The following is a 12500-nucleotide window of genomic DNA, read 5'->3' on the forward strand; positions in this document are numbered from 1 at the left end:
ACCAGTAGAGCTGGGTGTAGACCAGTATCCCAGACCAGTAGACCAGTAAACCAGTATCCCAGACCAGTAGAGCTGGGTGTAGACCAGTGAGTCGCTAGAAGCTGAGGAATGGAGAGTGAGAGTTGTTGTAAACCTCTTAATCTGTAATTATATTGTAGAGAATAAAAAGCTCAGGATTATATGGACAGTGTAGCTGTCGGCCAGCCAGCCTGTAAACTGCAACTTTTATAGTGTTGAAGAGCCTGTCTGGGGAAACCTCCGTGCTGTCTCACAACCCACTCTGGGGAAACCTCCGTGCTGTATCACCACCCACTCTGGGGAACCTCTGTGCTGTATCACAACCCACTCTGGGAAACCTCCGTGCTGTATCACCACCCACTCTGGGGGAACCTCCGTGCTGTCTCACCACCCACTCTGGGGGAACCTCCGTGCTGTCTCACCACCCACTCTGGGGGAACCTCCGTGCTGTCTCACCACCCACTCTGGGGGAACCTCCGTGCTGTATCACCACCCACTCTGGGAAACCTCCGTGCTGTATCACCACCCACTCTGGGAAACCTCCGTGCTGTCTCACCACCCACTCTGGGGAAACCTCTGTGCTGTATTCCAACCCACTCTGGGGAAACCTCTGTGCTGTATCACAACCCACTCTGGGGAAACCTCCGTGCTGTATCACAACCCACTCTGGGGAAACCTCCGTGCTGTATCACAACCCACTCTGGGGAACCTCCGTGCTGTATCACCACCCACTCTGGGAAACCTCCGTGCTGTCTCACCACCCACTCTGGGGAAACCTCTGTGCTGTATCACAACCCACTCTGGGGAAACCTCCGTGCTGTATCACAACCCACTCTGGGGAAACCTCCGTGCTGTATCACAACCCACTCTGGGGAAACCTCTGTGCTGTATCACCACCCACTCTGGGAAACCTCCGTGCTGTCTCACCACCCACTCTGGGGAAACCTCCGTGCTGTCTCACCACCCACTCTGGGGAAACCTCCGTGCTGTCTCACCACCCACTCTGGGAAACCTCCGTGCTGTCTCACCACCCACTCTGGGGGAACCTCCGTGCTGTCTCACCACCCACTCTGGGGGAACCTCCGTGCTGTCTCACCACCCACTCTGGGGGAACCTCTGTGCTGTCTCACCACCCACTCTGGGGGAACCTCCGTGCTGTCTCACCACCCACTCTGGGGGAACCTCCGTGCTGTCTCACCACCCACTCTGGGGAAACCTCTGTGCTGTATTCCAACCCACTCTGGGAAACCTCCGTGCTGTATTCCAACCCACTCTGGGGAACCTCCGTGCTGTCTCACCACCCACTCTGGGGAACCTCCGTGCTGTATCACCACCCACTCTGGGGGAACCTCCGTGCTGTCTCACCACCCACTCTGGGGGAACCTCTGTGCTGTCTCACCACCCACTCTGGGGGAACCTCCGTGCTGTCTCACCACCCACTCTGGGGGAACCTCCGTGCTGTCTCACCACCCACTCTGGGGAAACCTCTGTGCTGTGTTCCAACCCACTCTGGGGAAACCTCTGTGCTGTATCACAACCCACTCTGGGGAAACCTCCGTGCTGTATCACAACCCACTCTGGGGAAACCTCCGTGCTGTATCACAACCCACTCTGGGGAACCTCCGTGCTGTCTCACCACCCACTCTGGGGAACCTCCGTGCTGTCTCACCACCCACTCTGGGGAACCTCCGTGCTGTCTCACCACCCACTCTGGGGAATCTCCGTGCTGTCTCACCACCCACTCTGGGGAACCTCCGTGCTGTCTCACCACCCACTCTGGGGAAACCTCTGTGCTGTATTCCAACCCACTCTGGGGAAACCTCTGTGCTGTATCACAACCCACTCTGGGGAAACCTCCGTGCTGTATCACAACCCACTCTGGGGAAACCTCTGTGCTGTATCACAACCCACTCTGGGGAAACCTCCGTGCTGTATCACAACCCACTCTGGGGAAACCTCCGTGCTGTATTACAACCCACTCTGGGGAAACCTCTGTGCTGTATCACAACCCACTCTGGGGAAACCTCCGTGCTGTATCACCACCCACTCTGGGGGAACCTCTGTGCTGTATCACCACCCACTCTGGGGATCCTCTGTGCTGTATCACCACCCACTCTGGGGAACCTCTGTGCTGTATCACCACCCACTCTGGGGAACCTCTGTGCTGTATCACCACCCACTCTGGGGGAACCTCTGTGCTGTATCACAACCCACTCTGGGGAAACCTCCGTGCTGTATTCCAACCCACTCTGGGGAACCTCCGTGCTGTCTCACCACCCACTCTGAGGAAACCTCTGTGCTGTATCACAACCCACTCTGGGGAACCTCCGTGCTGTCTCACCACCCACTCTGAGGAAACCTCCGTGCTGTATCACAACCCACTCTGGGGAAACCTCCGTGCTGTATCACAACCCACTCTGGGGAAACCTCTGTGCTGTATCACCACCCACTGCTTTCAGCTGGACGACAATACATGACTCTTAGTTGGAGATGTAAATGGGGATTTATAACAGTGTGAATTATATATATATATACAGTGTGTGGTTGTGTTACACAGGACCTGTTCAACAGTAGCCAAGCGTTTCTGTTTTAACAAAGTCTATACATACATATATATATATGTGGACACCCCTTCAAATTTGTGGATTTGACTATTTCAGTCACACCCTGTTGCTGACAGGTGTGTAAAATCGAGCACACCGCCATGCAATCTCCATAGACAAACATTGGCAGTAGAATGGCCTTACTGAAGAGCCCAGTGGCTTTCAACGTGGCACCGTCATAGGATGCCACCTTTCCAACAAGTCAGTTCGTCAAAGTTCTGCCCTGCTAGAGCTGCCCCGGGTCAATTTTAAGTGCTGTTATGGTGAAGTGGAAACGTCTAGGAGCAACAACGGCTCAGCCGTGAAGTGGTAGGCCACACAAGCTCACAGAAAGGGACCAACGTGGGCTGAGGTGCGTAAAACAATCGTCTGGACTCGGTTGCAACACTCAGTACCAAGTTCCAAACTGCCTCTGGAAGCACGTCAACACAATAACTGTTGGTCGGGAGCTTCATGAAATGGGTTTCCATGGCCGAGCAGCAGCACACAAGCCTCAGATCACCATGCGTAATGCCAAACCTTGGCTGGAGTGGTGTAAAGCTCACTGTCATTGGACTCTGGATCAGTGGAAACACGTTCTCTGGAGTGATGAATCACGCTTCACCATCTGGCAGTCCAACGGACGAATCTGGGTTTGGTGGATGCCAGGAGAACGCTACCTGTCCCAATGCATAGTGCCAACTGTAAAGTTTGGTGGTGGAGGAATAATGGTCTGGGGCTGTTTTTCATGGTTCGGGCCCTTTAGTTCCAGTGAAGGGAAATCTTAACGCTACAGCATACAATGACATTCTAGATGATTCTGTGTTTCCAACTTTGTGGCAAAAGTTTAGTGAAGTTTGGGCATTTCTCTTGGAAGAGGGATGAAAGCTCTTGTTTGTTGAGTGTTGAATTCAGCAGTCAATAGAACTCACAGGTAGTTTGAAAGACGAGATAACCATTCAGACCCAGAACCATTCAGACCCAGAACCATTCAGACCCAGAACCAATCACACCCTGAACCAATCAGACCCTGAACCATTCAGACCCAGAACCAATCACACCCTGAACCAATCACACCCTGAACCAATCAGACCCTGAACCATTCAGACCCTGAACCATTCAGACCCTGAACCAATCACACCCTGAACCATTCAGACCCAGAACCAATCACACCCTGAACCAATCAGACCCAGAACCATTCAGACCCAGAACCATTCAGACCCAGAACCATTCAGACCCTGAACCATTCAGACCCAGAACCATTGAGACCCAGAACCATTGAGACCCAGAACCATTGAGACCCAGAACCATTGAGACCCAGAACCATTCAGACCCAGAACCATTCAGACCCAGAACCATTCAGACCCAGAACCATTCATTCAATTTTCATGAATTCCTGTATTCCACGGAGGAGACTACTTGACTTGGGTCTGTGTTGCTGAGCTCATGTCAAGTAGTCTGGTCCTGTATTCCACAGAGGAGACTACTTGACTTGGGTCTGTGTTGCTGAGCTCATGTAAAGTAGTCTGGTCCTGTATTCCACAGAGGAGACTACTTGACTTGGGTCTGTGTTGCTGAGCTCATGTAAAGTAGTCTGGTCCTGTATTCCACAGAGGAGACTACTTGACTTGGGTCTGTGTTGCTGAGCTCATGTCAAGTAGTCTGGTCCTGTATTCCACAGAGGAGACTACTTGACTTGGGTCTGTGTTGCTGAGCTCATGTGAAGGTTGGTTTTTCCAGTCATTTTATGGTTGAACAGTTTTAAGTGGGCTTCCTCCCTGTGGGCTGAGGCACAGGTGCTGGCTGTGTCAATTGTTTACAGAGGTTTAGAGTAGCACGAAGGCTCACAGAGTGGGATGGGGGTTGGGGTGGAGGGGTGGAGGGCTGGGGGTTGGGGTGGAGGGCTTGGGGTGGAGGGGTGGAGGGCTCTGGGCTGACCGGGCGCGGGGAGTGGGCCTCGGTCGGTGGTGAAACAGGTAAATTAGATCCAGAGTGGAAATAGCAGGAGGCTGTTTTACTGCCCAGCTCAGAGCTCAGTCTGCAGGTGTGACAGGAACCTTCTGACTGACCCCAACACACACACACACCACACACACACACACACACACACACACACACACACACACACACACACACACACACACACACACACACACACACACATTGTACATGTGTGTTTTGGTCGTGTGAATATAGCAGAACAGTCCCTCTATTCATGGACTTCTGTTCTAACCAAGGAGTCCAGTATAAAGGCTGGTCCAGGATCAGTTACAGCCTTATAGAACCATGGCTAACCAAGGAGTCCAGTATAAAGGCTGGTCCAGGATCTGTTACAGCCTTACAGAGACATGGTTAACCAAGGAATCCAGTATAACGGCTGGTCCAGGGTCAGTTGGTACAGCCTTACAGAGACATGGTTAACCAAGGAGTCCAGTATAAAGGCTGGTCCAGAATCAGTTACAGCCTTACAGAACCATGGCTAACCAAGGAATCCAGTATAACGGCTGGTCCAGGATCAGTTGGTACAGCCTTACAGAGACATGGTTAACCAAGGAGTCCAGTATAAAGGCTGGTCCAGGATCAGTTACAGCCTTACAGAGACATGGCTAACCAAGGAGTCCAGTATAAAGGCTGGTCCAGGATCAGTTACAGCCTTACAGAGACATGGCTAACCAAGGAGTCCACTATAAAGGCTGGTCCAGGATCAGTTACAGCCTTACAGAGACATGGTTAACCAAGGAGTCCAGTATAAAGGCTGGTCCAGGGGGAAGAGGGAGAGTGGGAGGGAGAGTAGGGGAGGTGGGATAGAGGAGTTTGAGAGGAGGGAGGAGGGAGGGAGAGGATGGAGAGTGGGGGGTGGTGGGATAGAGGAGTGTGGGAGGAGGGAGGAGGGAGAGTGGGGGGTGGTGGGATAGAGGAGTTTGGGAGGAGGGAGGGAGAGGAGGGAGGAGGGAGAGTGGGGGGTGGTGGGATAGAGGAGTTTGGGAGGAGGGAGGGAGAGGAGGGAGAAGGGAGAGTGGGGGGTGGTGGGATAGAGGAGTTTGGGAGGAGGGAGGGAGAGGAGGGAGGAGGGAGAGTGGGGGGTGGTGGGATAGAGGAGTTTGGGAGAAGGGAGTATGGAGAGGAGAGCACAGGGAGTGGAGGGAGTATAGAGGAGGGAAGGAGAGTAGGGGTGGTGGGATAGAGGAGTTTGAGCTGAGGGAGTATGGAGGAGGGAGGAGGAGTAGGGAGCTAGTGTCTGTATGTTTCAGAGAGCATGTAGTCTCCTGAGTGGTGGTAATGTCTACGAGGCGTGGTGGAGGGAGGAGGAGGAGGAGGGAGGTGGAGGCCTGCTGCTGTACATAATTCTGGTTCTACTGAGCCTCACATCCGAGGGAAGACGAGAGAGAATTCACTGAAGATTTGTGGCGCTGGACTGGGGCAACACTGTTTTCTTCTGGATATTTAGCTAATTTAACTGCTCATGTCCAAGGGACACACTGTGGCAATAAATAACATGTCAGACTCTGAGCTTATTTACGAGCCCACGCAGAGCCAGGAGGTTATGGTTAGAGTCTGAGGAGAGGAGAGGTCAGGGTTAGAGTCAGAAGAGAGGTCAGGGTTAGAGTCTGAGGAGAGGAGAGGTCAGGGTTAGAGTCTGAGGAGAGGAGAGGTCAGGGTTAGAGTCTGAGGAGAGGAGTGGTCAGGGTTAGAGTCTGAGGAGAGGAGTGGTCAGGGTTAGAGTCTGAGGAGAGGCGAGGTCAGGGTTAGAGTCTGAGGAGAGGAGAGGTCAGGGTTAGAGTCTGAGAGGAGAGGTCAGGGTTAGAGTCTGAGGAGAGGAGAGGTCAGGGTTAGAGTCTGAGAGGAGAGGAGAGGTCAGGGTTAGAGTCTGAGAGGAGTGGAGAGGAGAGGTCAGGGTTAGAGTCTGAGAGGAGTGGAGAGGTCAGGGTTAGATTCTGAGAGGAGTGGAGAGGTCAGGGTTAGAGTCCGAGAGGAGTGGAGAGGTCAGGGTTAGAGTCTGAGAGGAGAGGTCAGGGTTAGAGTCTGAGAGGAGAGGTCAGGGTTAGAGTCTGAGAGGAGAGGTCAGGGTTAGAGTCTGAGAGGAGAGGAGAGGTCAGGGTTAGAGTCTGAGGAGAGGTCAGGGTTAGAGTCTGAGGAGAGGAGAGGTCAGGGTTAGAGTCTGAGAGGAGAGGTCAGGGTTAGAGTCTGAGAGGAGGGGTTAGAGTCTGAGTGGAGGGGTCAGGGTTAGAGTCTGAGGAGAGGAGAGGTTAGGGTTAGTCTGAAGAGTGGAGAGGTCAGGGTTAGAGTCTGAGAGGAGAGGAGAGGAGAGGTCAGGGTTAGAGTCTGAGAGGAGTGGAGAGGAGAGGTCAGGGTTAGAGTCTGAGAGGAGTGGAGAGGAGAGGTCAGGGTTAGAGTCTGAGAGGAGTGGAGATGTCAGGGTTAGAGTCTGAGAGGAGTGGAGAGGTCAGGGTTAGAGTCTGAGAGGAGAGGTCAGGGTTAGAGTCTGAGAGGAGAGGTCAGGGTTAGAGTCTGAGGAGAGGTCAGGGTTAGAGTCTGAGGAGAGGAGTGGTCAGGGTTAGAGTCTGAGGAGAGGAGTGGTCAGGGTTAGAGTCTGAGGAGAGGCGAGGTCAGGGTTAGAGTCTGAGGAGAGGAGAGGTCAGGGTTAGAGTCTGAGAGGAGAGGTCAGGGTTAGAGTCTGAGGAGAGGAGAGGTCAGGGTTAGAGTCTGAGAGGAGAGGAGAGGTCAGGGTTAGAGTCTGAGAGGAGTGGAGAGGAGAGGTCAGGGTTAGAGTCTGAGAGGAGTGGAGAGGTCAGGGTTAGATTCTGAGAGGAGTGGAGAGGTCAGGGTTAGAGTCCGAGAGGAGTGGAGAGGTCAGGGTTAGAGTCCGAGAGGAGTGGAGAGGTCAGGGTTAGAGTCTGAGAGGAGAGGTCAGGGTTAGAGTCTGAGAGGAGAGGTCAGGGTTAGAGTCTGAGAGGAGAGGTCAGGGTTAGAGTCGGAGAGGAGAGGTCAGGGTTAGAGTCTGAGGAGAGGTCAGGGTTAGAGTCTGAGGAGAGGAGAGGTCAGGGTTAGAGTCTGAGAGGAGAGGTCAGGGTTAGAGTCTGAGAGGAGGGGTTAGAGTCTGAGTGGAGGGGTCAGGGTTAGAGTCTGAGGAGAGGAGAGGTTAGGGTTAGTCTGAAGAGTGGAGAGGTCAGGGTTAGAGTCTGAGAGGAGAGGAGAGGAGAGGTCAGGGTTAGAGTCTGAGAGGAGTGGAGAGGAGAGGTCAGGGTTAGAGTCTGAGAGGAGTGGAGAGGAGAGGTCAGGGTTAGAGTCTGAGAGGAGTGGAGATGTCAGGGTTAGAGTCTGAGAGGAGTGGAGAGGTCAGGGTTAGAGTCTGAGAGGAGTGGAGAGGTCAGGGTTAGAGTCTGAGAGGAGAGGTCAGGGTTAGAGTCTGAGAGGAGAGGTCAGGGTTAGAGTCTGAGGAGAGGTCAGGGTTAGAGTCTGAGAGGAGAGGAGAGGTCAGGGTTAGAGTCTGAGGAGAGGTCAGGGTTAGAGTCTGAGGAGAGGTCAGGGTTAGAGTCTGAGGAGAGGTCAGGGTTAGAGTCTGAGGAGAGGAGAGGTCAGGGTTAGAGTCTGAGGAGAGGTCAGGGTTAGAGTCTGAGGAGAGGAGAGGTCAGGGTTAGAGTCTGAGGAGAGGTCAGGGTTAGAGTCTGAGGAGAGGAGGTGTCAGGGTTAGAGTCTGAGGAGAGGTCAGGGTTAGAGTCTGAGGAGAGGAGAAGGTTAGAGTCTGAGGAGAGGAGAGGTCAGGGTTAGTCTGAGGAGAGGAGAGGTCAGGGTTAGAGTCTGAGGAGAGGTCAGGGTTAGAGTCTGAGGAGAGGTCAGGGTTAGAGTCTGAGGAGAGGTCAGGTTTAGAGTCTGAGGAGAGGAGAAGGTTAGAGTCTGAGGAGAGGAGAGGTCAGGGTTAGTCTGAGGAGATGTCAGGTTTAGAGTCTGAGGAGAGGAGAGGTCAGGATTAAAGTCTGAGGAGAGGAGAGGTCAGGGTTAGAGTCTAAGAGGATAGGAGAGGTCAGGGTTAGAGTCTAAGAGGAGAGGTCAGGGTTAGAGTCTGAGGAGAGGTCAGGGTTAGAGGAGAGGTTAGGGGTTAGGGTAGAGATCAGGGGTCAGGGTTAGAGTCTGAGAGGAGAGGTCAGGGTTAGAGTCTGAGAGGAGTGGAGAGGTCAGGGTTAGAGTCTGAGGAGTGGAGAGGTCAGGGTTAGAGTCTAAGAGGAGAGGTCAGGGTTAGAGGAGAGGTTAGGGGTTAGAGGAGAGGTTAGGGGTTAGGGTAGAGATCAGGGGTCAGGGTTAGAGTCTGAGAGGAGAGGAGAGGTCAGGGTTAGAGTCTGAGAGGAGTGGAGAGGTTAGGGGTTAGAGGAGAGATTAGGGGTTAGAGGAGAGGTTAGGGGTTAGAGGAGAGGTTAGGGGTTAGAGGAGAGGTTAGGGGTTAGGCTAGAGATCAGGAGTCAGGGTTATAGGAGAGTTCAGGGTTAGAGGAGAGATCAGGGGTCAGGGTTAGCTCCCAGGGAATGTTGCTTTAAGGAAGCTCTGAATTACACTTGTCTCTGTTTCACTGGGTATTAACACTGAATTAATGGTGTGTGTGTGTGTGTGTGTGTGTGTGTGTGTGTGTGTGTGTGTGTGTGTGTGTGTGTGTGTCACACTCCAGGCTACGTCCAGAGTCTGATCCGTCGGGTGGTGAACAACGTCAACATTGTGGTCAACAACCTGATCTTGAAGTACGTTGAGGACGACATCGTCCTGTCTGTCAACATCACCTCTGCTGAGAGTTACACTGTCCACGAGTTCTGGGACCGAGCCTTCATGGACATCACAGGTCTGCACGCACACCTGTTATATAGGGAACACACCTGTTAACCTGGGATATATATAGGGGACACACACACCTGTTATATAGGGGACACACCTGTTATATAGGGAACACACCTGTTAACCTGGGATATATATAGGGGACACACACACCTGTTATATAGGGGACACACCTGTTATATAGGGGACACACCTGTTAACCTGGGATATATAGGGGGCACACACACCTGTTATATAGGGGACACACCTGTTATATAGGGGACACACCTGTTAACCTGGGATATATAGGGAACACACCTGTTAACCTGGGATATATAGGGGACACACACACACCTGTTATATAGGGGACACACCTGTTATATAGGGGACACATCTGTTAACCTGGGATATATAGGGGGCACACACACCTGTTATATAGGGGACACACCTGTTATATAGGGGACACACCTGTTAACCTGGGATATATAGGGGACACACACACCTGTTATATAGGGGACACACCTGTTATATAGGGAACACACCTGTTAACCTGGGATATATAGGGGACACACACACCTGTTATATAGGGGACACACCTGTTATATAGGGGACACACCTGTTAACCTGGGATATATAGGGGACACACCTGTTAACCTGGACTATATAGGGAACACACCTGTTAACCTGGACTATATAGGGAACACACACCTGTTAACCAGGACTATATAGGAGACACACCTGTTAACCTGGACTATATAGGGGACACACCTGTTAACCAGGACTATATAGGGAACACACCTGTTAACCTGGACTATATAGGGAACACACCTGTTAACCAGTACTATATAGGGGACACACCTGTTAACCAGGACTATATAGGGAACACACCTGTTAACCAGGACTATATAGGGGACACACCTGTTAACCAGGACTATATAGGGGACACACCTGTTAACCTGGGATATATAGGGGACACACACACCTGTTAACCTGGGATATATAGGGAACACACACACCTGTTAACCAGGACTATATAGGGAACACACCTGTTAACCTGGGATATATAGGGGACACACACACCTGTTAACCAGGACTATATAGGGGACACACCTGTTAACCTGGACTATATAGGGGACACACCTGTTAACCTGGACTATATAGGGGACACACCTGTTAACCTGGGATATATAGGGGACACACACACCTGTTAACCTGGGATATATAGGGGACACACATGTTAACCTGGACTATATAGGGGACACACCTGTTAACCAGGACTATATAGGGAACACACCTGTTAACCAGGACTATATAGGGGACACACCTGTTAACCAGGACTATATAGGGAACACACCTGTTAACCTGGACTATATAGGGAACACACCTGTTAACCAGGACTATATAGGGAACACACCTGTTAACCTGGGATATATAGGGGACACACACACCTGTTAACCAGGACTATATAGGGGACACACCTGTTAACCTGGACTATATAGGGGACACACCTGTTAACCTGGGATATATAGGGGACACACCTGTTAACCTGGGATATATAGGGGACACACCTGTTAACCTGGACTAAATAGGGGACACACCTGTTAACCAGGACTATATAGGGAACACACCTGTTAACCTGGACTATATAGGGGACACACCTGTTAACCTGGACTATATAGGGAACACACCTGTTAACCAGGACTATATAGGGGACACACACACCTGTTAACCAGGACTATATAGGGGACACACCTGTTAACCAGGACTATATAGGGAACACACCTGTTAACCAGGACTATATATTGGCGGACACACCTGTTAACCAGGACTATATAGGGAACACACACCTGTTAACCTGGACTATATAGGGAACACACCTGTTAACCTGGACTATATAGGGAACACACCTGTTAACCTGGACTATATAGGGAACACACCTGTTAACCTGGACTATATAGGGAACACCCCTGTTAACCAGTACTATATAGCGGACACACCTGTTAACCAGGACTATATAGGGAACACACCTGTTAACCTGGACTATATAGGGAACACCCCTGTTAACCAGGACTCTATAGGGGACACACCTGTTAACCAGGACTATATAGGGAACACACCTGTTAACCTGGACTATATAGGGGACACACCTGTTAACCAGGACTATATAGGGGACACACCTGTTAACCAGGACTATATAGGGAACACACCTGTTAACCTGGACTATATAGGGAACACACACCTGTTAACCAGGACTATATAGGGGACACACCTGTTAACCAGGACTATATAGGGGACACACCTGTTAACCTGGTTTATATAGGGGACACACCTGTTAACCTGGACTATATAGGGGACACACCTGTTAACCTGGACTATATAGGGGACACACCTGTTAACCTGGGATATATAGGGGACACACCTGTTAACCTGGGATATATAGGGGACACACCTGTTAACCTGGACTAAATAGGGGACACACCTGTTAACCAGGACTATATAGGGAACACACCTGTTAACCTGGACTATATAGGGGACACACCTGTTAACCTGGACTATATAGGGAACACACCTGTTAACCAGGACTATATAGGGAACACACCTGTTAACCTGGACTATATAGGGAACACACCTGTTAACCTGGACTATATAGGGAACACACACCTGTTAACCAGGACTATATAGGGGACACACCTGTTAACCAGGACTATATAGGGGACACACCTGTTAACCTGAGATATATAGGGGACACACACACCTGTTAACCTGGGATATATAGGGAACACACCTGTTAACCAGGACTATATAGGGACCACACACCTGTTAACCTGGACTATATAGGGAACACACACCTGTTAACCTGGACTATATAGGGAACACAACTGTTAACCTGGACTATATAGGGAACACACCTGTTAACCAGGACTATATAGGGGACACACCTGTTAACCAGGACTTAATAGGGAACACACCTGTTAACCTGGACTATATAGGGAACACACCTGTTAACCTGGACTATATAGGGGACACACCTGTTAACCAGGACTATATAGGGGACACACACACCTGTTAACCTGGACTATATTGGGGACACACCTGTTAACC

The 12500-nt window shown here is 51.2% G+C and overlaps 1 protein-coding gene across 1 annotated transcript in view; it reads left to right on the top strand.

Moving 5' to 3' along the window:
* The window catches only part of LOC139405576 (intermembrane lipid transfer protein VPS13B), a 316293-nt gene that overhangs the window by 78012 nt on the left and 225781 nt on the right, over positions 1-12500 (top strand). The window contains exon 5 of the mRNA XM_071147988.1: positions 9259-9426. Coding sequence (XP_071004089.1) covers positions 9259-9426 — 168 coding nt within the window. The remainder of the gene's footprint in view (positions 1-9258; positions 9427-12500) is intronic.

Source organism: Oncorhynchus clarkii, chromosome 3 (assembly GCF_045791955.1).
Source record: "Oncorhynchus clarkii lewisi isolate Uvic-CL-2024 chromosome 3, UVic_Ocla_1.0, whole genome shotgun sequence".
NCBI classification, from domain to species: Eukaryota; Metazoa; Chordata; class Actinopteri; order Salmoniformes; family Salmonidae; genus Oncorhynchus; species Oncorhynchus clarkii.